Genomic DNA, 26,544 nt, shown 5'->3' on the forward strand with positions numbered 1-26,544 from the left:
CCTAACGTGAAACTATAAATAATGAACCTAAATAAGAATTCTCTGAGAAGGGAAAATACCCTAGTTATAAATTTAAATAGGGATTTTCTAAAATGAAATTAAATAAACCTGAAATAAATAAACCTGAAATAAATAAACCTGACGGGTTGCCAACTAGAAGGGTCCCGTTTCACTGAGACTATCAGTTTCCTCGAAGGAAAATTGAGAAAAGGTTTCAAAACCTAAATTAATAATCATTCATTGTAAAACTCAGAAAGGGTTTACAAACCTAAATTATAGAACCCCCCCCAAAGGGGGGTGGGGAAGGATCCCACTTAAATAATATTAGCTCAAAACTTAGGCTAAAGAGGTTCTCATGGTGTGGGTACTTCTAAACGTCGGCAATGAACAATGCTAAGCAGCTTCGCAGGCCTGCCAAGATATAAACAGCAGCAGCCAATCAGGTCAGTTCTGAGATGGTGAGTCATTTGCAGACAGGGAAACTCCCAGAAGCTGAAAACTGACAAAGTGAAAGTCAGCTGTGCCTTCACTACGAGGCAACAGCCATGGCTGCTTTTGGGGGTCCCCTTCAGGAACTCTGTGCTGAAGCCACCTGTCCCGTCTGCCTGGATTACTTCAAGGATCCAGTGACCACTGTGTGTGGGCACGATTTCTGCCGAGGCTGCTTATGCCGGTACTCCGGGGTGGTGGGTCCACAGCCTTCCTGTCCTCAGTGCAGAAAGGTAGTCCAGCCAAGGAGTCTTGCCCCCAATCGGAAACTGGCTAACTTTGTAGAAATAACCAAGAAGCTCAGCCTTCAAGGGGGGAAGGCGGGAGTGTGTGAGAAGCACCAGGAGCCCCTGAAGCTCTTCTGCAAGGAGGGTGAAACCCCCATCTGTGTGGTGTGCGACAGGTCGAGGGAGCATGAAAACCACAAGGTGATCCCTCTGGAGGAGGCTTCCAGGGAGTTTAAGGTAGGAAATCTGAAATATACTCGGAGTCAAGAGTGAATTTCATGCTCTTTATTCAGCTCATAGTCATCAAGGAGGAGAAGAGAAGACGAATGGCTCTTTTCCCCAAACCATCTGCTTATATACATTATTTACACAATGGGCCTTGCGTGATTGGCTACTTCAGGGCTACACCTGTGGGCCAATTATATTGTGGATTGACTTCTGCCTGCAGCCTGATTGGCTGCTCCTACAGGCCAATCAGGTAGCAGATTCACTTCTGCCAGCCGCCTGATTGGCTGCTCCAGCAGGCCAATCAGGTTGAGGATTCACTTCCACCTGGAGTTGGATTGGGTAGCTCCCGCTGATTCTGAATCCTATTGTTCTAGGATTCAGCTCAGTACATAACACCCCTCCCCTCTAAGTTCCAGTCCTGCCCGGGAAGTTGCATTCGTAGTCCCCAAGGTCTGCTGGCCGCCTCCGTGTGCGTTGTGGCCTGGGGTGTTCCTTGGTCAGGGGTTCTGGTTCTGGCTCGTGTTCCGAGGCTGCTGGCTGTGCCAGGGCTGTCTGGTCTGGCGCCACTGAACCACTAGGTTGTAGCTCTGGTTCCGGTGTCCTTCCAGCCTCGGGGCGCCCCTCTGTGCCTACTGCTTCTGCTTCCCCTGCCCACCCCTCTCGCTCTACAGGCCTCACTGCCCTGCTGTCCCCTTGGGACCCCTCTGTCCCGCTCTCCTCCCGGGTTCCTCCTGGGAATCGTCGCCGTAGCTGGTCGCAGTGGCGGCGCCAACATTGCCCCCCTTCCGTTAGTACCTCGTACGACACGGGACCGGTCACCTTGGTGACTGTGGCGGGTACCCATGCTGGGCCTGCCCCAAAATTCTTTGCATACACTGGGTCCTGGGCCACAAATGTCCGGGGGTTCCTGCCTTTCCCCACCACTACCTCATCCTGAGCTCTGTCGGGGTGAAGTCGGTCCACTCTGGATCTCAACAGGGGAATTAATAGCTGTGGATTCTTCTTGGGACGTTTTCTGCAGATTCACCCAGCGAAGTCATCATCCGGTCCAAATTAGGCTAATTGTATGGGTACTGCTTACATGCTGTATAATCAAGCAATTAGCAGCTGAGGAGAACATATTTAAGGAAGTTAGAAGCAGATAAAGATTCGGAGGGAGAGATAAGAGACTAAAGAATTGTTGTGCGGTCTGTGGAAGTTGTTTCTGTTTATTTTTTTCTTTTTGTTTGTTTGTTCTTTTTTGCTATTTTTGTTTTGTGTTTTTTTTCTTTCCCCTTTTTTTTCTAACTGCATATACAGTAATACCTCGGGTTATGAACGAGATCCGTTCCAGATCGCAGTTCATAACCCGAACGCTGCACAAAAAGGGCCATTTTGCACATGCGCAGAACGCGCGTGCCACTTCTGTGCACGCGCGCGGGGCGAAAACACTTCCGGGTTTGCGCAGTTCGTAACCCGAACTGTTCGCAAACCGAGGTGTTCGTAACCCGAGGTACAACTGTATGTATATTTCTTTTTGAATATGCATATAATATTTTTCTTTTCTTTGTTTTGTGTTGTTGTGCAAGTTGATGTGCAAGTTTTATGATTTGTGTTGTTGTGTAAATGTGCATTTGTAACAAAGAATTATTTTTCAAATAATAATAATTATTATTATTTCTCTTCCACGGTGCCATAGCAAACTTTCTCTGAAATTGTAAGGGGTAACGGGCTGAAATTTGGGGGTGGTGTACAGGTGGCTATTTGGGACAGTGCCCTAGAAGGACTAACCTGCAGGTCTAGTTTTATGTGTGAACTGCACAATGAAAAGTGTGCTGAAGTTAAGTTTCTTGCACACAGAATTGGAATGTGAATGTTATGCAGAATTGCATACAAGCATGTATGAGCAATTCATGCAATAATGCTAATTAATTTAATTCCCCCCTATAATTTTTATTACGTTTTCTGTTTTACATTTTAGAATATTCATTTAAACATCCTTAAGATATCAATGACTTACCTTCTTCTCTTTGCATGGTTCATTTTGCATACCGTAAATCCCTGCATATTTACATAAACATAATGCTACTTGTTTTTTTTTGTCTCTGTTAAAATTAAACTGATATGGATATGTGGGGAACTGAAGGAAATTGACAGAAATTAAAATTGGCTGGTATACCCATCCCTACCCCAAACCCTGGTGTGGGCTAGGCTGACTGTTAAGAATGCATCCATTCCAGGGGCTGAGTGGTCTTCATACTGGAGCCTGTGGTAGGCAGTGAATTCCTTTCTCTCTCTCTCTCTCTCTCTCTCCCTCCTCTAGGATATGAGAGGCACCTTGCAGAGGTAAGTGGATCCAGTTCATTTGTATTAGCATCGCTCCACAAGGCCAGGAAGGGTCTAGGACCCCAGCACATATAACCTGGCCCTCCAGGGGCTCCTGGGGGAGAGACAGTAGGCATCCACACCCAACAGCATTCCACAGGTGAACATAGGGTGCCCTTTTCTCATCTTGCAAAGACTGAATTCTCTATGCAAAGACTGGGGCCAGATCACTCCCTACAACCCCCCCCCCCATTTGCATGGCTGGATAATCTTCTTTGCCTCTTGTACATCATATTCATTTACTCTGGAATAGTTCCAAACATCTATACAAATAGATATACCCAGTGCTTTTTTTCTTAAAAAAATGTTTAGGGGCCCTCTCATTTTCCTACTCATATTGATATACTGCCCCTCAATGAGGTCACAAAATGTTTAGGCCGGTATGCATCCCCCTGCGTCCCCCAGAAAAAAAGCACTGGATGTACCTAAGGTATAATCAAGGCAAAGATGGATTTTGGCATCCAAATGGAAGAGGGCAGAGACAGCCAGAGCATGGCTGTGTCCTTGGGCAGGAGGTGCTGGTTCCCATCTTCCTGAACAGTCCCTCAGCAGTGGCAAGGCTGACTTATTGTTGGCTGGACCGCCTGTCCGTCTCACCAGATCTCCTTCTCCTAACCTGCCATGTGTCACAGGCATATTGGGAAAGGCCCCTGACTGAAGAGCAGGCAGAGAAGTAGCCACCCTACTTCCTCTGCTCTCAGGACACACCTTGCTGCTTCTGTCCCTGCACTGAGAACCTGCTGTACTTCTTTCACTAAAGGCTATTGTGTGGGAGAGAGAACAGGACTCCTGTTTGGGGGACATGCCAGGGTCTCTGCGGGTGAGGGGCACTGGGGGATGCCCATCAGTTTCTTCTCCATTGCTCCATGCATGGAGTTGGGAGAGAGGAACTCATGGCATGATTGATTCTGTTTCTACATTTGAGGAGATGTAAGTGAAGGGGTTGCTGTTTTGGCCCTCAGATGTCTGGTTTTAGAGTCCATCGTAAGGCGGAATCTCCTCCCCTGTCTCCATCCCTATGTGCTTGTCTCTCTCCCCCCCCCCCCGGCTTTCTAAAGTTTCCTTCCTCCTATCAATACCTTTATTTTGTTGTACTTTGGATCTGAATGGGTTACGCTTGGTTTTTCCAAACAGCTGTGTAAAAATGGAGACATCTGAGAATTCACTGGCTTTCCCACCAGAGCCAAGGAGTGTTGTAAATCCCGTTCTAGATGTTAACATGGATCAATTCAAAGGTAACGAAGTATGGTTGCAAGGGTTTTATGATGGACATTGTATAAGTTGAAACCATGAACTCTTATTGACTTTTATTGGTTCTTGCCACAGACAGCGGTAGCACTAGCAGAATTACCTTTGAAATGTAGATAGAATCCTAGAATTGTAGAGTTGGAAGGGACCCCGAGAATTAACCAGTCCAACCTCCTGCAATACAGGAATCTCAACTAAAACATCAATGACAGATGACCATCCAATCTCTGCTTATAAACCTCCAAGGAAGGAGAGTCTACCAACTCCTAAGGGAGGCCTTTCCACTGTCAAACAGCTCTTACCCTCAGAAAGTTCTTCCTGATGTTTAGTCGGAATTTCCTTTCTTGTAAAGAAAGGTTGACAAGTGAACCTCAAGCTGTTGCACCTTCTCCTCCAGCCAGGCGGCCATGCTCTCCCCAGAGAGGCTCGCTTGGCACCCTCCTTACATATTTTTAGGCCCCCGGCAAGAACATTCCTCTTCTCCCAAGCCTTTGGTGGTCTCTTGAACTATGAGGGGGTGGGCAGGCTATTGCTTTTGTTTGTTACCATGTTATGTAGTTTTGTGTTCTTATGTTGTAAACCACCCTGTGGTCCTCAGATGAAGGGCAGTATAGGAATTTTAATCGCCATCATCATCAACTTCCTCTTGCTGCAGGTGTAGCTTCCTACATACCCAGGCAGGAAAGCAAAAATGGCTCAGGTTTTGCAGTAGCAGCTTCCTCACCATTCATGTCTTTTGCTTCTACATACACTGTGACACAGCTCTCTAGGCCTCCCCCTCTACGTCCCTCGCAAATGCCCCTGTTCACGAGCTCCTGGTTGCGAGGTCCCAGAGACTGAGGGCAGCTATGTAGACCTGAGGGCTACAACAGGGTCAGTTGCTTGCTTCCTCCTCTGGCCTCTCTTCCTTTCAGCAGCAGCCCGTCCACCTGAGATCATGCACAGCGTGAAAATGCAAGCAGGCCTCCAAACAAGCAACCTGTGTTAATTCAAAAGATGCAAGCTTTCTTTGTTCTGTTTCTTCTACCAGTCTCTCACCAGTCACTGCGCCTACAGCTCTGTTTACTAGCCCTCTTCTCAGTCAAGCTATCCCTATCCAAATCATGCCCCATATGCACGGTCATTCTAAGGCACTGGTGGTGGTGTTGGGTTTAGGAAGAAATGGTGGTAGTGACAAATAAAAGGCAGCCAGCACCATATTCACTTTTAAGCCCACATGCCCCAAATAAATGCATATTCCTAAGCATCTGTTGATTGGAGAACTGCATAGCAAAATGCAGAGAAGTGTGGATTTTGGAGGAGTGATGTGTTTTGGTTATCTTGCTTTGGAAAGTGTGAATCTGGTAGATTCACCTTTGAATCTGAACTGTATTTAATTCCACCCCTGTCACTACCTCTTCCTCAGTGTTTCTGGCAAATCTCCTCTCTTGCCCCCATCCATTCCCCCTCTGCTTCACTATATACAAAAGCTTCAACCTTTTTCTGGGTGGTTTTGCTTTTTGTGAAGGGTGCCTGGATTAACACCGGGGGGGGGGCATAAAAAATAAACCTGGTTCAAAAGACTGAACAAAGAAGATATTACGTCTTGAGAAGGAGGGGAGTGTCCCAATCCTGACATCAATGCATGAATGGGCTCATCCAGACTTCCTTTTGTGCTATGCTTATAGGCATAGGTCTGAGCACTTTTCTTTCTTTTTGCCCAGGCGCTTTCCCTGTGAAAGCCCACTTTTCACTGCTGAATTGGAGCAAATGGCAATCTACCCAAATTGCCATTTGTTCTGATTCATCCTTAAAGAGCAGGTTTTCCTGGAGAAAGTGGTGGTGGATGAGCGTTCAGATCCACAGCTTTAAAGTGCAGGATTGTGCCTAAAAAGGGTTGGGCAAAAAGACAAGTGTGGATGAGCCCAAAGACCCTGAGATGTTTCCTTGGATCAAAACCTCTCTCTGACTCGGCTGATTCTTTCTCTCTTCCCACTTCCTCATCTTCTCCCCAACAGCAAACGTCATTCTGGATCCAGACACAGCCCATCCCATTCTCATCTTGTCCGAGGATCTTCAAAGTGTGAGATACGGAGCCAAACTGCAAGACTTGCCCAGCAATCCTGAGAGATTCAGCAAACGTCCTTCTGTAATGGGATGTGAGGGATTCACAGCAGGCAGACATTACTGGGAAGTTGTTGGGGCAAGTGAGGAAGGATGGGCTGTGGGGGTTGCTAGGAAGTCTGTGAGGAGGAAGAACTACTTTCCCTTAAGTCCAGAAGGAGGGATCTGGGCTATGGGGAGATGGGAAGGAGAGTACAGGGCCTGCAACCCTCCTGACTACTCTCTTCTGCCCCTGAGTGGGGAGCCCAGGAAGATCCGAGTGGCCCTGAACTATGAAGGGAGGGAGGTGTCTTTTTTCGAGGCTGACACAGGAGCCGAACTCTACACGTTCTCAGGAGCCTCATTTTCTGGACAGACTCTCTTCCCTTTCTTTTTTCTCCAGAGAAGTGAAACCCACCTCAGGATCTCCTGAGGAAAACAAATCTGCCTCACAGGCCTGGTTGGAGCTGGAGCTGGAGCCAAGAAATATCAATATATAACCAACATATTTATTCATCAGCAGCCACCAAGAATGATAAAATACCAAAAAAGTAAACAAAAAGGGGACTACTGTACTGTTGTGTTGCAGAATCATCTTACAAAACAGAGGTTCCTTGTTGAAAAGGGAGGTGCACTCTGTACATGCCCAGGCCTTTTCTTTCTGAGGCTCAAAGTTCCTAAGTAAATGTTTCCTCCTCAAATTCTTTCCCACCCCTCAGCCTTTTTCAACCCCCTTTCAACCCCTAGGTCTTTATTTATTCCCTGCTCAGTCCTGTCAACCCGGACGGGGGGTGGGTGGGGGGATTGTGAATATCGAATTTCGGAACTCCCATAAAAACATGTTTACAAAGAGCCAAAGCAGGGTTAATTAAAAAAACAACAACACCAGAAGCAGGATGGCTTTAACATTTAACGTCTCACATCAAATATAACTGATCTGTAGAAAGGACTTTATGATCTGAAAACAAAGGTGATGTACGTACTTATGTAACCCAAAAATATTTAATAAAAACGATTTGTTTAAAGAAGAGGGTTAGGTGATTTCATTATTGGCCTATTCATGGCAGTATTTTGGAGGCAGTATGCCGCTGTATACCCAATTACTGGGAATCGCAAGTGGGGAGAGAGCACTCTTGCACCTGGGAGCTTGAGGGCTCCCAGCCCCCCACCACCCAAGAGGAATGCTTTCCCCAAGTTTGGCCCCTGTGAGAACAGGGATGTCTTTGGCCCAATCTAGCAAGGATTTTCTCTCTCATTAAACCACCACCCCTTCCTGACCTGGGGAGTTGTAGTCCCAAAAAATATCCGAAGGGCAGCAGGTTTGGGGAGGTTCCTCTACGGAGCTTAGGGCAGCACGGTGTTCTGCCACTGCCCATTTGAGCCTCACACCAACCCTACGAGGTAGGCCAGGCAGAGTGTCACCCCAGTCCCAGTCTGACACTCCAGTCATTAATTAACTATCCTGGGTGTCAATACAGTCAAATCCCCCATTATGAACATGTCTATGATCTGGTGTGCATGAATATATTACGTTTTTTGAAGTCCAGCATTAGAAGGGAAGCCTTCCCCAAAGTCTGAGCACTCGAAGGGCTTCTCCTGCACATGCGTCCCCTTGTGGGTGATGAGAGAGTCCTTCCGGCAGAAGCTTTTCCCGCAGACGGCACATCTGTAGGGCTTCTCTCCCGAGTGGATCCTCTCATGCCTCATGAGCTGTTGCCTCCGGCTGAAGCTTTTCCCGCAGTCCCGGCACTCGTGGGGCTTCTCCCCCATGTGGATCCTCTTGTGTGTGGTAAGGTTTCCTTTCTGGGTGAAGCTTTTCCCGCACTCGGAGCATTTATGCGGCTTCTCGCCCGTGTGGATTCTCTCGTGGATCACCAGGTGGGCGCTGCTGTTGCAGATTTTGCCGCAGTAGGCGCATTCGTACATCTTCTGGGCTTTCTTGGGAAGGTCCGCTCTCGGAGGGCAGCTTTTCTCGCCGCTAAAGCCTGTTTTCTCTCCCACAACTTCCAGAAGGCCCTTTTGGGAGGGACACCCATTGAAACCTTTGTTATATGGGAAAGCTCTGCCTTCTGTCTCCTCTGGCTGTTCTGAGGGGGACATCTCTCTCCCCGCCAACTCTTCTAGCTCCTCCGGACCCTGGGGTAACCCCCCTTTGGCTCTTGTCAATGGCATCCCATCAACTTTCTTGGGTCTTTGCAAGCCAAAGTCCATCCAAATGTGCCCATCAGCTTCTGGAACACAGAATTAAGGACAAGAGTCATATACCCCATGGCGGAGCGAAAAGGGAACAGCGGGTGGCCGTGCCCGATTGGAAACGCCAGGCGTAGTGAGAACCTGACCCGCTGCTTTCAAGGCAGCGAAGCAGAATAAAGGCAAGTGTAATTGAGACAGCTCATTTGGAAGAGCATGAGACTCTTAATCTCAGAGTCATGGATTCGGGCCTCACATTGGAAGAAAGATTCCTGTATTGCAGGGGGTTGGACTAGATGACCCTCAGGGATTCCTTCCAACTCTACAGTTCTATGATTCTAAATAATCAATTATGTGTTTCTCCCCATATGCATTGTGTTTCCTTTGCATTGAAATGAACAGGGTGGAATAACATTAATGGCCACCTAATTTATGTAATATATGTAATTTCACCACAGAGGGCAGTGAGACAAATATTGTAGTTTTTGGCAGGAAGCAAACTGTAGCAGAACAGAAACGGCACTGCATACGACAAATACAGCGGAAACAGAAAAACCATGTTTTCCCTACTCTCAATTGCTACCTAACTGCAGTCCTTCCATTAGGAATCCTGAACTGTTCTTATCCAACCTGGTAGTTGGAAGAAACGTAGTTGTAAGAACAAAAACCTAGCCCTGTGTTTCTGCCCCTCCTTCCCCCCTTTTCCCTTTCGTTTCAAGTATTTTTGTTATGTTATATTGTTTTGACTGATTTATTATACTTTTACTGTATCTTACTTGTGTATTAATGTAACGTTTACGACTCGGGAGTCTTTGGCCCCCAAAGCAGTATATGAATAATTGTCTGGTTTTATAATTTTATGATGCTTTAACATTTATATTGCACATAATCATATTGGTAGTCATTTTTTGGGGGGTTGGTGGTTTAGAAATATTCCTACAAATATATAAATAAACATAACATAACATGTATTTATACTATGAGTATATGAGGGCAACGAGGATCTGTAAGCTGTTCTGGAAACCATTCCCAGTGCATCCCAAGATACAAATGCTTAAAATAAATACAATGTTAATTACCGTAATGGACTGAATATAAGCCTGACTCCCCCCCCCCCAAAAAAAATTCTGTCCGTGAAAAGTTAAAGTGCAGCTTAAATTTGCAACCGTACAAAAATAGGCTTTTACGATATCGCGGCTGAAACGGACATACGGTAAAACGGAACGGGAACGGGTGTGAGTGCCTGCAGAATTTTAAGGGAGCGGCTTATATTCAGGTATTGTCCTTGAATTTTAAAGGTGTGGCTTATATTTGGGCCAGGCTTATATTCGGGCCAATATGGTAATAAGCCTTTACCCAGCAAGCTGGCCTCACCATCCTCCTCCGGCTTGACCTCCATGGGCAGAGGCGACTCCATGGTGGCGTTTGACGGATCCCATTCTGCCTTGGGGGAATTAGCAGCTGCCTCGTCCAAAGGCCCCTGTACCTGGAACGAGAAATGAATGGTTTTGTGATGCCACTACTTGGAAACCTGGGGAGCCATTTCCCTTGAGGGCAAGCTCCTCTCCCCGTTTTGCTCGCACTTTTTCTTAAGGGGAGAGACAACAGAGCTTGAATTGAAGGGGGAAAGGTGGGGCAAGGGATCACCGGCCTAATGGACCAGCATCCCTTGCTACCAGGGAAGGCCAACAACCTGGGGACAACTCCAGTCTGTCTCTCCTTTCTGGCTTTACCTCTCTAGAAGACCAAGATATAAAGGGGGCTATTGAGATGGAGGAACAGAACTCCTGGCAATTTAGCCACACTGAGTACCCTCACCTTTCGTCCTGGCACCTTGACCTCACACAGCCTCAGCAAGAAATCCTCTGCCAGGGCCACCGCTCGGGCGCAGGTCTCGGGGCCCCGTTCTCTCACCCAGCTCTGCATTTCCGGAGGCAGGATGGCCAGGAACTGCTCCAAGGTCACCAGATCCAGAATCTGCTCTTTGGTATGTGTATCCGGTGCCAGCCACCGGTGGCAAAGTTCACGGAGTCGGCTCAAGCCCTCTCGGGGTCCCTCAGCCTCCTTGTAGCCAAACCGCCGGAAGCGCCGGCAACGCAACTCCAAGCTGGCGGCGTCTTCCTCATCCGGAACCTCTTCCTTCACTTTCACAGAAGGATCCAGCCTTTGACCGGCCTCATTGGACTCTCTGAGTAGGCCTGGCAAGGGCTGGGCCATGCGCTCTCCTGCAGGCCACCGGATGGTATCCACAATGGCCTTGACGGAGGCCTGGAAGTCCTCAGAATTGTCCTTTGACCAGAGCTGAGGCAGACGTGGGCTCTGCTGCCCCCATCCTGACTGAGGAGACTGCATCCTCCTCAGGAAGTCCTGCCACTGGGTCTCCCAGTGCTGTTGAAGCGCCTCATCTGGTTCCTTTTTAATTTGTGGTGGGGCTGCCCTGGTCAGAAGCTCCTGGATGGTCCCAACCTGAACAACACAAAGATCTTGTCTTCCTGCCTCCAATTCTTCTTTGGCCTCAGGGCCCGCTAGGCCCAGTTCTTCCATTTTGTTTGGTTCTGCAAATTTCTTCTCAAGTTCTAAAAGCAAGCAAACAAAAAGGGAGTGTGTGAAGTAGTCCTTGCTTCTGACCTATCCTGAATCTACTGCCCATCACTTTCGTTGAAAGAACCCAAATTATTATTGATTTATTTTATTTGAACTGGTATCCCACCCTTCCTCTACAGTAAGTACATCCATAGGTAGGCATTCTAAAAACAGTTACAGGTAAAAAAACATCTCCAGTCACATTCACACCCGCTGCGTTAACTACACACACCAAAATCTGGGATCTCCTCAAAACTGGTGTCAAAGTCGTTTTGCAGTGAAAACCCCATATTTTGCAGTGCCCCACGGAGTAGCTGATACTTCAAAACGAGGTTTGTACTTATTGCTCCCAAACCCAACATTGTCTGATTCACTTTTGGCAAATGTTTTGCAGCAACCCCCCGCATTCTGCAGCGCCCCACAAATGGAGCAATTGACATTCAAACCTGGGGGTCACAGGGTCACCAAAAACCCAATCTAGTCCGATTCACTCCAAACTGGTACCAAACTTTGGCATAAGTTTTGCAGCAAAACCCCCGCAAAAAAAACCCTGCAGGTGAGTTCCCTTCAGTGCTTTGCACTTTGCTACCTGCAAGACATTAATTGCAGGCAGATGACTAGGTTCAGGATCACCAAATATCATACTGGCATCTGAATATTGGTGACGAAGAGCAGTTGCCTTTTTTTAAAAAGCTCTCTCTTGCAACTCCAGATTCAGGTAGGTAGCCATGTTGGTCTGACACAGTCGAAATATATAAAAAAATTGTCCAGTAGCACCTTAGAGACCAACTAAGTTTGTTCTGGGTGTAAGTTTTTGGGTGCATGCACACCTCTTCAGATACCGGTAAGTGTGCATGCGCACGAAAGCTTATACCCAGAACAAACTTAGTTGGTCTCTAAGGTGCTACTGGACAATATATATATATATATATATATATATATATATATATATATATATATATACAGTATATATATATATCTTGCAACTCCAGACACGTTTTCTTTTCAGGTTTGGTTGATGCTTATCATTGAAGTGCCCCTTGTAAGAACATTGCATTACTACTGGGCCTTCTGCTGGAGGCATTGCTTTAATGCATCCGATGAACTGTGACTTGCAAAACGAGCATTTTCCTGTCGCTTTCAAATATTGTTGTGCCTGGTCTGACACAGAGACCTTACCTCCCCTATATCTTACCTTACATGGCAATTCCAAATGAGACCACACATGAATATTTAGCTTGTGAAACCACTCCATACCTATATTGTAGGTTCGAATGAAGTTCTCTCTCCTGCTCCTGTAAGTCACATCTTCTGGTGAAATCTCAGCCCATTGCTCTGTAGAAAATGTGACTGTGAATTTCTTTCTGTCCAGAGTTTCATCAGCAATTTTTTGATTGCTCAAAAAGTACTCCTCCTCGCTTTCCTCAGTGCTTCCATGCATATTGTGTTCTCTGGACTCATCAGAGCATAAAGTTGATGAATGCTCATGATTTCCCTGGTCAGAAGCAGCAGGTTCTGTACAAATTCCCAAGGTCTGGTAGACCTCATAGTGACCCCCGAGGACAGCTAGGTACAGATTGTATGCAGAAATGTCGATTTTCTTCTTTGCAAGTTTCTCACTAAGTCTTCTCCAAACCATGTGGTTTCTTCCAGAAATTTTTCCATTCTCCTGCACTATTGCTTCCCTTTCTTCAACAAGCAAAGGGGTCACCTCAGAAATAGGAAACGTCCGCGGTCTTGGCATTATTTAATGTACTATGGGAAACATATGAGAAACATAATTTATTTTCTAAAATTTATACACCACTTAATTATTATTTTTTCCAAGGAAAAACCCCCTCAAAGCTAAAGCAAGCCTTTTCCCAATCTTTAATCTCCTGATTTTTTATTTTTTTATTCTAACCGTTTTTGGACTCCCTCTATTATTATTATTTTTAATTAAATTTTTATTGATTTTTCATAATAAAGAAAAACATACACAGCATATTATCCGCCCTCTTCTAACCCCCCTTGCACGAGCCCCCTCCTGCCACGAGAGAGTCCCATGAAACGTGGGCAGTCGAAGGTGGTCCATTTTATAACTGGACTCCCTCTAAAGCAGGCATCCCCAAACTTCGGCCCTCCAGATGTTTTGGACTACAATTCCCATCATCCTTGACCACTGGTCCTCTTAGCTAGGGATCATGGGAGTTGTAGGCCAAAACATCTGGAGGGCCACAGTTTGGGGATGCCTGCTCTAAAGCCTCTTGATGACCATGGGAAACCTGAAGTAAACCCCATAACACACAAGATTCTTTCTGCGTTTTGATAGTCTAAATTCTCTGCAATAAAAGTTTAATAATAATAATAATAATAATTTATACTCCGCCCATCTGGCTGGGTTTCCCCAGCCACTCTGGGCGGCTTCCAACAGAAAAATGAAATAAAAAAATCTATTAAACATTAAAAGCCTCCCTAAACAGGGCTGCCTTCAGATGTCTTCTAAAAATCTGGTAGCTGTTTTTCTCTTTGACACTTGATGGGAGGGCGTTCCACAGGGCGGGCGCCACCACCGAGAAGGCCCTCTGCCTGGTTCCCTGCAACTTGGCTTCTCGCAACGAGGGAAGCACCAGAAAGCCCTCGGTACTAGACCTCAGTGTCCGGGCAGAACGATGGGGGTGGAGACGCTCCTTCAGGTATACTGGACTGAGGCCATTTAGGACTTTAAAGGTCAGCACCAACACTTTGAACTGTGCTCGGAAACGTACTGGGAGCAACAACCGCCCTTTTATGTACAAGTGAAATGGTCAGTCTGGAGTTGCCCTTGGGGATTGAAGCCATGACCTTCTGCATGCCAAGCAGATGCCCTTAGAACCCAACCACAGCCCTTTCCGGGGCTAGGCAGAGGAGCATGCCTGGGGGGGGGGGGCAGCTGGACAGACAACCTTCGAGTTAGGGGCAGGCATGGGGGAAGCTGTGGATCTCTAGATGATGTGGGGCTACAGCCCCCACCCTCCCTAGCTATGTTGCCTGTGCTGACTGGGGGCTGGTGGGAGCCGGGAGCCCAACATCTGAAGGGGCACAGATTTCACCCACCCACCCCATCACCCCCTAACCCAGAGCGCGTGTTTGGGGACGCCCTCCAAAGCACCAGATCTTTGCTCTCCCCTTTCTTTCACCCCCCTGCAACCACTCACCTCTTTCCAGCGTCTGCCTCTGCTGCGGCTTCTCCCTTGCAGGAGATCCCAGAGATCCACCCAAGTTTAGACCATGCAAAAGGCTGCTTCTCCTTTTTATTATTTTCTTATTTATTATTATCCAGCCATAGAGAGGCAGCGGCAGGAAAAGGAAGGGGGCGCCGATAAATAAACTGGGGTCCCTCTAGGAATCTCAGCTCGGTCAATTTAACCGCTTTAACCCCACGCCTAACAAAGCGAGGAGCCACCAAGGTTGGCAAATCAAATGCCCTAATCCAAATGCTTTTCAACCTGTTTTATTTATCCTTGGAAAGTTCTGATTTTTTTAAAAAAATTGCATATTCTTGTTAATATTCTTGTTATTGTTAATATTATATAATATGATATTGTTGCAACCCTGGGATTGTAGCCTCAGTGCCTGCTTTTGTGCAGGAAGGATAAAGTTGCGTTGCGTTGTGTTTTACTTACCGCAAACCTGGAAAAAGAAGTTTTCCTCCTTGGTTTTTCTCCTCCTTCTCTGCATAGCTGCCAAGTTTTCCCTTTTCTCGCGAGGAAGCCTATTCAGCATAAGGTAATTTCCCTTAAAAAAAGGGAGAACTTGGCAGCTATGCCTTCTCTGTCTCGTGTCTCTCGGGCGAGGCGCTCCAAGGGTTAAACCTAGAGACTGCCCCATTGCCTAGAGAGGCCCAGGACTCTTGGAGAGAGTTTTTTTGGGGGGATTTAAATACTGGACGCACCTTCCTGTTCTGTTCTAGCTACCCTGGGGAGAAAGAAAAAGAAAAAAATTGGCTTTGGGATTTCCCAGGAGTAGTATTGTTGGGGGAGGTCGGTGCATTTGGAGGAAAGGTGAGTAAATAATTGCAAAAGGGGGGTGGATTTGTTGCTGCTTTTCAGAGAGCAGAAAAAAACTGGACTTGGAGGGAGGATGCAATCTGAAATCTCATTTCTTTGCAACCATCAAGTTCAGCCTGGGAGCAAGTGGTTTGCAAAAGGGATGGTTTCCAGAGAAGAAAGCGACCAATGGGACCAGAACTGTCAGATCTTCACATCGCCTTCCCTGTAGGCGTTTGGCTTTAAATGGCGGCGCTGACCTGCAGGATTAAGCCCGCAGGAGCTGCTGCTTAGCCGGCGTGGAGATCGGCGCGGATCACCTGCCGGTTTGCTGCGGATCGAAAGGGGTGCAGCAGGGCAAGGCCGGCGCTGCTGAATAAACGGGCCCTTTCTCTCTGCGTGTATATGTTGCTTGTTTGCTTTCCGCCTCCCTTTGTAGCTCGCAGATCAGACAAGTGGGCATGCACACAAGCCCACGTCCAAGGCACTTTCATATTAACCTGCAAAACTCGAAGCATTAGCGTGGGACCCAGAACGGAGAGGGTGAGCCTGTTGTTGGACCCAGGTTCCTGTCAGTATGGCCAGTGGCCAAGAATGATGGGATTTGTAGTCCACAGGCACCTGGGGTTGCCACAGGCCACCCATCCCCAAAAGTGCCTTCTCCCTGACTAACTTACCCGCTTGCTAGAAACGCTGGGGATGCCACCCCCAACGCTAAAACTAAATATGTGATGACAAGGGAAATGGTGATCTCAATGCAGAGATTTGAGCAGCGCCAAATCTTTGTGGGTTTTTGGTGCCAGCTAAAAATGTCTATATTTACCCAGGCCATTTATTAACAGACCCTGTGTTTGCTGCTACATGGCAGCAATTTGTTGTTGCTTCCCTGATGATGATGATGATGATGATAATAATAATAATAATAATGATTTATTATTTATATCCCACTCATCTGGCTGGGTTTCCCCAGCCACTCTGGGCGGCTTCCAACAAAATATTAAAAATACATTAAAACATCAGTCATTAAAAATTTATCTAAACAGGGCTGCCATCACATGTCTTCTAAAGGTCAGATAGTTTATTTCCGAGACACCTGATGGGAGGGCATTCCACAGAGTCATGGGTTATTGTAAACTTTTAAAGTATACATTTTTTAATTAGTAATATTTTCCCCCACATCGTAAGTAAGCATCAAGAAATATAAAACACAAATATGGTAAGCTATTAAGTAATAATAATAATAATAATAATAATAATTTATTATTTACACCCCGTCCATCTGGCTGGGTTTCCCCAGCCACTCTGGGCAGCTTCCAACAAAATACAATTAAAAAAATACAATAGTCTGTTAAACATTAAAAGCTTCCCTAAACAGGGCTGCCTTCAGGTGTCTTCTTAAAGTCTGGCAGATGTTTGTCTCTTTGACATCTGGTGGGAGGGTGTTCCATAGGGCATGCACCACTACTGAGAAGTCCTTCTGCCTGGTTCCCTGTAACTTGGCTTCTTGCAGCAAGAGAACTGCCAGAAGGCCCTCAGCGCTGGACCTCAGTGTCCGGGCTGAATGATGGGGGTGGAGACACTCCTTCAGGTAAACTGGTCTGAGGCCGCTTAGGGCTTTAAAGGTCAGCACCAACACTTTGAATTGTACTCCAAAACGTACTGGGAGCCAATGCAGGTCTTTCAAGACCAGTGTTATATGGTCTCGCCGGCTGCTCCCAGTCACCAGTCTGGCTGCCGCGTTCTGGATTAGTTGTAGTTTATGGGTCACCTTCAAAGGTAGCCCCATGTAGAACACATTGCAGTAGTCCAAGCAGGAGATAACCAGAGCATGCACTACTCTTGCGAGACAGTCCATGGGCAGGTAGGGGTCTCCGCGGGGCTCCTGTGTTTTAGCTGTAGTGTGGCATGAAGAAATATGATGGGTGAAGCATTTTCTAGCAAGATGATGCAGTGATTAGGGAAGCTGCATCTGTTACTGGTTGTTATGTAGCTGCTAAAGGCACAGGGCCCCTATTGGTAAATGCATTGATTTAATTCCACTGATGAATTGCTTCCTTTGAAAAACCTCAAGGCACTTTTGCAATAAAGATATCAGCAATAAAAACAATCACACAATTTCAGGTGTAAGTACAGTTGAAACGCTTGAAGTTTGTTTCCGTGTGTGTGTGTGTGTTTCATTTTGCTTTTGGTACTGCAACTATTTGTTTTTTATTATTATAAAGCACCATCAGTGGGTGTTTTACAAGAAGGCAATTCTCATGCCCTAAGTATCTTACAAACCAAAATTCAACCCTGCATGCAAACTGTCATCACCCCAAAGCGCTTACTTCATTTACAATTTATTCTTATGATGTTAAGATGTTGTTGTTTAAAAAAATGATATTGTGTTTTAATACTGTAACCTGCCACAAGACCTTAGGGTAAAAGGGCAGGTAATAAATGAATGAATGAATGAATGAATGAATGAATAAATAAATAAATAAATAAATAAATGACATTAACAAAATACAGTTAAAACCAGCAGTAAAACAATAACAGCCAACATCAGTTTAGGTTCCAATCCTGTACCTGCTTACAGGGAGTAAATACCATTGAATTTAACTTGGTCGTTAATAGGGTAAGTATGTTATGTTTCTCACAGTCTCTGCTTGTTTTTTGTTCCCCTCAGAGAGAATCTTCACTGCATAAGTATGTTGTGTGACGTACCGCTTGTTTAAAAACACAAAATCCCCACTTCTATGGAAAACGACCTCCTCTTTTGACCATATTGCAGAGCAGGGCTGTGAGAGCAGCAAAGAGGAATCCGGAAGATTCCAACAAGTTCTCGGGGAGAGGCTATCTAAAAAGTCCAGAGCTCCACTCTTTTCTGTGAGAGGAAATGGCAACCAAGAAGGGGTCTGCACCGGCTGGCAGATGCCAGGCCACACCAGCGCCTTCAGGCGTCAAAATGGAGGAACGTGACACAGCAGGCCCCAAACCAGCTGAGGGAGCAGAAAAGGCAGGGAAATCTCCTCGTGTCCTTCAGGTTGGGACCATCAGGGAGTTCCTTGACTGGGCCGCCCCGCTGCAAGTGAAACAGGAGCCCGATGAGGGTTTGCCCGAATGCTGGGAAGCCCAGTGGCAAGAGTTCCTCCGGGCCATGCAGTCTTCTCACTTGGGGTGGGGCAACCCACCTGTGACAGAGGAGGCTGCGCCATGGGGGGACAACAAGGCCTTCTTCGCCTCCTTCGAGCGGCTAGCTGGGACCTGCCACTTGCCTCGACGGGAGTGGCTGGCCCGCCTGCTGCCTGTCCTGAGCCGGGAGGCCAAAGAGGCCTACAGCAACCTCAGCCTGCAGGACCGAGGGGAGTACGGCAAAGTCAAGGCGGCCATTTTGAAGGTGGACGCCATCCGCATGGAGACGCAGCGCCAGCGCTTCCGGCAGTTCCGCTACCATGAGGCCAAGGGTCCCCGGGAGGTGTGCGGCCAGCTCCGTGAGCTGTGCCGCAGTTGGCTGAAGCCGGAGAAGCACACCAAGGAGCAGATCTTGGACCTCCTGGTTCTTGAGCAGTTCCTCACCCTCCTGCCCCAGGAAATCCAGAGCTGGGTGAGGGAGCACGACCCGGAGACCTGCGCCCAAGCAGTGCCTCTGGCCGAGGCATTCCTGCTGAGGCGGCGAGAGGCCGAAAGGAAGGAAAAACAGGTAACTTCTCTTAATCTTGTTCCAAGTAGCTTGCGGCAGGAGCTTCCATGGTCGCCCCAGAACTCAATATTTTACAAAAGTGCTGCACAGAGATGGCTCTCAGAAACCAAATTCCTTGAGCTTTGCATATGGTAATATGTGTGCGGTTTCCTACCTGCACCACTTATTTGCACGCAGACAAATGTAATTTAAAACCACATGAGAATCTGCAAATATCAGGGATTTCACATTTCTTCACTCAATGCATACTTGAAATACAGTGGTGCCTCGCTAGACGAATTTAATTTGTCCCGCAAGTCGCTTCGCATAGCGAAAAATTCGTTTTGCGAAGCGGCTCCCATAGGAACGCATTGAAGTGAAGTTTCCCATAGGGTGCCTCGCAAGACGGGGGGGAAAATATCATCTTGTGAGGCACCCCATGGGACGGAAAAAATTCGCCTTGCATAGCGCACCATAGGAAACTTCTTGTTGCGAGTCTCCATTGAAATCACAAAACGCTTTCGTCTTGCGAGGCATTCGTCTAGCGAGGTACCACTTTATAGAAATTGCTCCCACAGGAAGCAGTGATGACCAGCACTTGGGTGGCTTCAAAAAAGGATTAGAAAAATTCATTGAAGGGAGGGTTATCATTGGCTACTTTGCCACAGCGGCTGTGTTCTCCCTCCACTGCCAGGGGCAATGTGCCTCTGAATGCCACTTGCTGGGGTTGGCAGGTAGGGAGAATGCTGTGGTTCTCTGGTCCTGCTTGTAGGCTTCCCCTGGGCTCCCGGTTGACCTCTGCGGGAACAGGATGCTGGACTAAATGGGCCATTGGCTTGAATCACCATGTTTTTACGATATCTGTGTTCCGGTTTGTGTATTACGTTAGGAAGTGCAAATGATGTAGGTTTGCATTGAGAAGCAAGCCAAACTAATTTCTTCCACCATTCGTACGTTTAAATTAACTACTGTTGCAGGCACTGGAAGCCCCAGCTGTGAATCGTCCCGAGGCAAAGCCATCTCCCATGGGTCCCGGACTGAAGCGGCTGTGCAGAGAGGTGAAGCAAGAGGAAGCCAGAGCACTGGGTAAGAATTTGCTGCCTTCTAGGTGTCAGAGTTTATTACAGTGGTACCTCGGTTTAAGTACACAATTGGTTCCGGAAGTCTGTACTTAACCTGAAGTGAACTTTCCCATTGAAAGTAATGAAAAGTGGATTAATCCGTTCCAGACAGGTCCGTGGAGTACTTAAACTGAAGCGTACTCAAACCGAAGCGTACTTAAACCGAGGTATGACTGTACGTGTTTCTTAGGGCCTTGGCTACTTCTGTCTTGAGAGTGTGAGCGGTTCTCAGTAGCTCTGAGAGTGGTGATGCCATCTGGATGCTTGCCCACCCAGGTCCTTTCTTTCTATGAAAGGACTGACAAGAAACAGCCGCGGATTTTGTCTGGGCCCAGGAAGGCCAAGGCTCCACCCCATGGCTGAACTACAACTCCCATCAGCCCTAGCAAGCATGGTCAACCGTCAGGATTATGGGAGCAATAGAACAACTGGAGGGCTATGTTGTTGTTGTTTAGTCGTTTAGTCGTGTCCGACTCTTCGTGACCCCATGGACCAGAGCACGCCAGGCACTCCTGTCTTGGGAGGGCTATAGGGTCCTCATCTCTGGTATATGAGACAAGCCTTCCTTTGCAGTCCAAATTCTTTGAAAACTAGAAATCTAAAGCAGTCCAGTTGGGATATGGGGTTGGAACATGATTGCTGGGCCTATTCATTCTGCCCTCTGAAAAACTATCAGCTCATGTGAAAAGGGTTTCTTTCTCTTCAGCATCTTGGGAGACACAAGTATATATCATTTTTATAAAGTCTCAAGCAATATTTCAAAGCATTTATCATCATATACATTTTTTTAAAAAAACATACAAAGTTTCTTCTTTACTTCCCCCCCTTTCCTGGTGTTTGTTTTTTATTCCTTTTTATTAGCTGTTTTATAACACAGATATTTTTATTATCTAAACCCTGCTATCGTCAAAGCTTTTATATTTTAAACCCTGACCATGACTTCATATATTGGTGATATTTTGATAGGTGATCTATCAGTTGGTCTCCAATCCTCCTTAAACACTTTGTCATTACGCCCTCTTCATTTGGCAGATAATTTCGCCATTTCAGCATAGTCCATCACTTTCATAAGCATTTCCTCCTTAGTTGGAAATTCTTCCCCTTTCTACCTCTGTGCATATGAAGTTCTAGCTGATGTTGTTGCTTACATAAACAAACTAACCAATTTTCTCGGGAGCGCTGCCCCCATATTGGGAGACACGAGTTCATTAGGAAACATGAGGTCTCTTCTTTTCCCCTTTTAGACAAAGGTAGCTCCAGCAGTGACTATGTGGAGAGGAGAGGAAACCGGAGCACAGAAAACGGCCTGAAGACTCCTAGCAGAGCCCGGCCGGGGGAAAGGCACTTCCAGAGTCCTGAGGGCAGGAAAGGTTTCCACCAAAACCCGGCCCTCATTAAACACCAGCGAGGCCACGCGGCAGAGAGTCCCCACCAGTGCCCGGATTGCGGAAAGCACTTCACTCAGCGCTCCAGCCTTACCATCCACCGGAGAATCCACACGGGGGAGAAGCCGTACCCTTGCCCCCAGTGCGGGAAGTGCTTCCGCCAGAGCTCGAACCTTCTCAAACATCAGAGAATCCACTCCGGCGAGAAGCCGCACCAGTGCCCCGAGTGCGGGAAGTGCTTTGCTCAGCGCTCAAACCTTCTCATCCACCAGAGAACCCACACCGGTGAGATGCCCTACGTGTGCTCGGAGTGCGGGGCCTGCTTCAGCCAGCACCGAGGCCTGGTCACCCACCAAAGGATCCACATGGAAGAGATGCCCTACGGCTACGGCTGCCCAGACTGCGGGAAGTGCTTCCAGCAGAACTCGGACCTCACCAAACACTTGAGGGTCCACACGGGAGAGAAGCCGTACAGTTGCCCTGAGTGCGGGAAGAGCTTCAGCTACAGCTCGAACCTCAGCAAACACCAGAGGATCCACACGGGCGAGAAGCCCTACCTGTGCAACGTCTGTGGGAAAAGCTTCAGCCACTTGTCGACCCGGAACACGCACCAGAGAGTCCACACGGGGGAGAGGCCGTACGGATGCACCGAGTGTGGGAAAAGGTTCATTTCCAGCTCAAAGCTAACGAGACACATGAGAACGCACTCGATATACACCCCTTACATCTGCAACGAGTGTGGGAGGAGCTTCAGCACTCACTCCTCCCTTACCACACATCAGAGAATCCACTCTGCTGAGAGCTACGGCATGGGGAATTCTTGGGAGGCTGCTGAGCAGGGGCCCAGCAGCCTCTCTGGCCGGGTATCACTTCTGTGACTGGTGCCTCTTGCCCTGTCCCTTTATGATTTAGCCTTTCCTGGTCACACAGGTCCATCTCAGCACTCGTAGAAAGGGCGCTAGTCCCTAAGGTGTTTGGAATCAGGAGGACCTGCGCAATGCAGACAGGAAGCGGGAATAGAGGAGGGTCTAGGATTAGTCTGGTGGTTTTTTGGAAAATAGAAGTAGGCTGAGAATAGGATAGTAAGGGGGAACGGAAGCGAGATTTCAGGCTTATATTGGCGGTTAGTTTTAGAAGCGGTGTGATGGCTAGTGCAGAACAGAGGAGCAAAGAAGCTTGTCATAGGCCGCTTCCCCATCAGCACAAATGGGCCTCCTTTTAGCAAAACGTGCACCTAGCTGCAGTTTAGCGATGCAATAGCTAGATAGAAACTCCAGTTGCAGAGGCAGTATATCTTCAAACCATTTGCCTGGCACAAGGCAACAGGATTAAATTATTTGATTCCTACCATTTTTGTTAGCTTAATGGTAAGTATCTAGATCAGACCATGCCACGCCCACCACGCCCCCCAGCTTGATGCTCTCCAGCTGCTTTGACAACTCCCATCCTCCCAATGCTGGCAGGGGCTGATGGGAGTTGTAGTCCAAAACAGCTGGAGAGCTCTATAAATTGGGAAAGGTGGTCTATTTGGGAAGTGGAATCCTGGATTAAGATGGGCAGTAAAGTTGTTCAGATATTTTGAGAGGAGAGTGTTGCTTAACTACAAATCATCTTAAAAAAATTAATGCAGCTACTCAACAACAAATTCTCTGGGTGGCTTACAAACAAGACAATATTTTAAAAAGTTAAAATAATAAGCAATAAAATGTGGGAGAAGGGGGAAAATACCTCTTTCCTTGGCAGCAAAAGAAGCATAAGAAATCCACAGCCTGGATTAAGCTACCCTAAGCTACAGCAGCCCACCTTAGAGGGTTGTTTGTAAGGATTCTCGGAATGCAGGGCACTTTGAACATTCTAAAGTGCCCCATCCTTCTGTGTCCTCCATCAAGGAAACGGGTGTTATAGCGGAGGTTAAGGACCATGAAAACACTCTAGGCAGAGGAGAAGCAGGGCTAGGAGGGTTGTGGCCTGGGAAGGTAAAGGTAAAGGGACCCCTGACCATTAGGTCCAGTCGTGACCGACTCTGGGGTTGCGCGCTCATCTCGCATTATTGGCCGAGGGAGCCGGCGTATAGCTTCCAGGTCATGTGGCCAGCATGACAAAGCTGCTTCTGGCAACCAGAGCAGCACATGGAAACGCCGTTTACCTTCCCGCTGTAGCGGTTCCTATTTATCTACTTGCATTTTGACGTGCTTTCAAACTGTTAGGTTGGCAGGAGCTGGGACCAAGCAACGGGAGCTCACCCTGTCACAGGGATTCGAACCGCCGACCTTCTGATCAGCAAGCCCTAGGCTCAGTGGTTTAACCACAGGGCCACCTGTGGTTTAACCACAGCGCCTGGGAAGACGGGGTACAATTTGGAGAGTCCAAGGGCATCTGCCTGCCCCACAGGCCCCGTGGTTCCCCCTGCCTGACCAAGAAACAAAAAGCACTCATTTTTGTTATTAAGCAGCGACCAGATGGGTTCACAAAGGGTAGGTCCATTAGTGGCAATTAGTCTTTGTAGCTTTATGAAGCTTCTGGGTTCAGGCACAGTGTAGGACCGGTTTCCTGGTGGGTGGGAGGAGCCATCAGGGGGGTGGCCTTTGCTTCACATCCCACCTGTGGGGGCTACCCAGAGGCAGCTGGTTGGCTTCATTGCAGAGAAAATTTCCGGACTTGATGGGCTTTTGTTCTGATCCAACAGGGCTTCCTTAGGATGGAATTGAGAAAGTTAAGGTTGATTCTCAGTGGCTGGGGGATGCAGGGGGAATCGGGCAGGTTCAGGCCACACCGTAGACCTTACCCCACCTTCCTCCTTTGTAAGTAACTCACTGCCACCTGTCCCTTTGAGACAAAATCCATCGCTTGAGAACATTGCCATGCTGAGAGTTAAATTTGCCCTCCCTTCCACTGGCAGCAGGAAGCGGCCTGCAGGGGGCGCTGTGGTGTGTCCATAGACCTTTAGCCTATTGTATGAATCAGAGCAGTTGCTCTGCTCCCTTTCACCTCTGGCCTCACCTGCCCCTGGCCCCTGGCAGGTGCCCCATGAGGCAATGTGGCCCTTGAGCTAAAAGAAGCTCCCAACCCTTGCTCTATATTGATACCACCCACAACATTCCAGAAACTGCGCTCGTAAATAGCCAACCCTGGAGGTGTCTGTGTGTGTGTACCTCAAACCTGAGAAGGAGGGGGAATGGTTAGAGGTGCCTCAGAACCACCTAGGTGGCATTGCGGAGGCCCATTCAATTTTCCACATGCTGCCACTATAACGTTACTGCTGTTATTGGGGATATATGGTCTAAGCCAGGGGTCAGCAAACTTTTTCAGCAGGGGGCCGGTCCACTGTCCCTCAGACCTTGTGGGGGGCCGGACTATATTTTGAAGGGGAAAAAATGAATGAATTCCTATGCCCCACAAATAACCCAGAGATGCATTTTAAATAAAAGGACACATTTTACTCATGTAAAAACATGCTGATTCCCGGACCGTCCGCGGGCCAGATTTAGAAGGTGATTGGGCCGGATCCGGCCCCCTGGCCTTAGTTTGGGGACCCCTGGTCTAAGCATTGCTACACATGTAGAAAGCAAGTGGAAATCCTGGTTTGAAGAGCAGGTCCACTCTGCACATTTGAGGCATGTTCAGTGCACATTCAAAGCATGTGACTCCCCCCAAAGCATCCTGGGAGCTTTAGTTTCCCATTCACGGCTGCTACACTCGGTCGAGGTGGCAGAGGGCGCCCTCTTGGCTTTTCAGAACCTTCATTTGCCTGCACCTTCCCAGGCTGGCAAGATCACTCCAGCCATGAGCTGGTTTTGCTTCCAAAGATCAATCTGAGGTGAGGCACCGGGTGTCACAGAATTGTGGAGTTGGAAGGGACCACGCATGCCATCTAGTCCAAACCCTGGCAATGCAGGAATCTGTTGCCCAACGTGGGGCTCGAACCCATGACCCTGAGATTAAGTGTCTCGGGCTTTAACGACTGAGCTATCCCTGATCCTACTCCACAGACCTTTGTGACAAAGGACTTTACTGGCAGCACCTGAGTCCACTTTCCTGCTTGGCATCCCAATGGTTGCAAGATTGTTGGAGAGGTGCAATATCCTAGCTTGGGGAAACATGCAGACCAGCTCATATTCGGGACCATGGACTCAGTGAGACACCATCAGAGGTGAAAATGCCACATGGTAACAGGGTGCTTGTGGTGGGTTTCATTTCTTACAAGCTGTCAGAGGGTGGCCACAGCTGGAATGAGCTTGAAGAAGGCAGGAGGACTGAGTTGGCTGTTTCCCCCTCATGGAGCTACAATTCCCAGGACCCTTAACAAACCACAATTCCTGAGATTCTTTTACAGGGGGACAACATGTGCTTTAAATATGCGTTGGGTGTGCTTTAAGCTCATGGTGTGGATTTGCTCTAAGAAGTTGACCTCGAAAGATTGCTTCCCACAAAGGTGAGGTGGAGATTTGTATTCTCCCGCAGCGCTGGACTCTGTAGAGAGCACCCCTGGCTGAAGGCCGGGATTGTGTATATTTTGTGTGTGTGTTTTGAAAATAAAATAAAAATCGAGGCATCATGTGCTTGAGCTGTTGTCATATCAACCTTTTATTCCCCCCCCCCAAATTTTTTTGCAGGCCTGCGCACATTTGCTTGTTTTTCAAGCACTGTTTCTGCCAAGTATTTGATATCTTCCTCAGTCCTCCTCCCACAACTACCCCCCCTCCCCAGCTCTGACTTATACAGTTTTTGCTAGTGTAGCTGATGTGCTTTGAACACATGAGGGTTAGAAACCAGCTGAAAAAACCCCCAAAAGTCACGATTCCTATTTAAGTGAATTACACATTTAACTGTACACTTTGGCAGTCGCAAAACACATGAGAGTCTCCCTGAAATTTGCTCCTCCTCCAAAGGGCTTCCCTTATGCCAGCAGTGGCTACTAGCTTCATCATATCCATCATTTTGATTGCCCAAAGACTAGAA

The 26,544-nt window shown here is 47.6% G+C and overlaps 3 protein-coding genes across 3 annotated transcripts; 2 read left to right on the forward strand and 1 right to left on the reverse strand.

Moving 5' to 3' along the window:
- The first annotated feature begins 400 nt into the window (after positions 1–400).
- Positions 401–7,310, forward strand: LOC118081342 (E3 ubiquitin-protein ligase TRIM58-like). The gene is made up of 4 exons (XM_035107826.2): positions 401–953; positions 3,247–3,269; positions 4,443–4,543; positions 6,554–7,310. The coding sequence occupies exons 1-4, from the start codon at positions 546–548 to the stop codon at positions 7,069–7,071; spliced, it is 1,050 nt and encodes a 349-aa protein (XP_034963717.2). The 5' UTR covers positions 401–545; the 3' UTR covers positions 7,072–7,310.
- A 62-nt stretch (positions 7,311–7,372) lies between these two features.
- LOC118081180 (zinc finger and SCAN domain-containing protein 21-like) lies at positions 7,373–14,852 on the reverse strand. Its single transcript, XM_035107473.2, has 5 exons — positions 14,588–14,852; positions 12,669–13,166; positions 10,647–11,404; positions 10,203–10,314; positions 7,373–8,869 (listed from the first exon to the last, which is right to left on the reverse strand). Exons 2-5 carry the CDS (start codon positions 13,153–13,155, stop codon positions 8,166–8,168), a joined length of 2,061 nt encoding a protein of 686 aa, XP_034963364.2. The 5' UTR covers positions 13,156–13,166; positions 14,588–14,852; the 3' UTR covers positions 7,373–8,165.
- Positions 14,853–15,308: 456 nt separating this feature from the next.
- LOC118081117 (zinc finger protein 397-like) lies at positions 15,309–26,155 on the forward strand. The gene is made up of 4 exons (XM_060270676.1): positions 15,309–15,433; positions 18,087–19,100; positions 20,057–20,165; positions 21,445–26,155. The coding sequence occupies exons 2-4, from the start codon at positions 18,297–18,299 to the stop codon at positions 22,461–22,463; spliced, it is 1,932 nt and encodes a 643-aa protein (XP_060126659.1). The 5' UTR covers positions 15,309–15,433; positions 18,087–18,296; the 3' UTR covers positions 22,464–26,155.
- Positions 26,156–26,544: the final 389 nt, after the last annotated feature.

Source organism: Zootoca vivipara, chromosome 2 (genome assembly GCF_963506605.1).
Source record: "Zootoca vivipara chromosome 2, rZooViv1.1, whole genome shotgun sequence".
NCBI classification, from domain to species: Eukaryota; Metazoa; Chordata; class Lepidosauria; order Squamata; family Lacertidae; genus Zootoca; species Zootoca vivipara.

Bases quoted from the DNA above. Each gene is read 5' to 3' on its own strand.
- LOC118081342 (XM_035107826.2), top strand. From the start codon at position 546: ATGGCTGCTTTTGGGGGTCCCCTTCAGGAACTCTGTGCTGAAGCCACC. The intron at 954-3,246 runs GTAGGAAATCTG...TCCCTCCTCTAG, and splicing joins AGGCTTCCAGGGAGTTTAAG to GATATGAGAGGCACCTTGCA. The intron at 3,270-4,442 runs GTAAGTGGATCC...TTTTCCAAACAG, and splicing joins ATGAGAGGCACCTTGCAGAG to CTGTGTAAAAATGGAGACAT.
- LOC118081117 (XM_060270676.1), top strand. From the start codon at position 18,297: ATGGCAACCAAGAAGGGGTCTGCACCGGCTGGCAGATGCCAGGCCACA. The intron at 19,101-20,056 runs GTAACTTCTCTT...CTACTGTTGCAG, and splicing joins CCGAAAGGAAGGAAAAACAG to GCACTGGAAGCCCCAGCTGT. The intron at 20,166-21,444 runs GTAAGAATTTGC...TTCCCCTTTTAG, and splicing joins AGAGGAAGCCAGAGCACTGG to ACAAAGGTAGCTCCAGCAGT.
- LOC118081180 (XM_035107473.2), bottom strand. From the start codon at position 13,155: ATGCCAAGACCGCGGACGTTTCCTATTTCTGAGGTGACCCCTTTGCTT. The intron at 11,405-12,668 runs GTATGGAGTGGT...GCTTGCTTTTAG, and splicing joins CATTCGAACCTACAATATAG to AACTTGAGAAGAAATTTGCA. The intron at 8,870-10,202 runs GTGAGGCCAGCT...TCTGTGTTCCAG, and splicing joins GGTCAAGCCGGAGGAGGATG to AAGCTGATGGGCACATTTGG.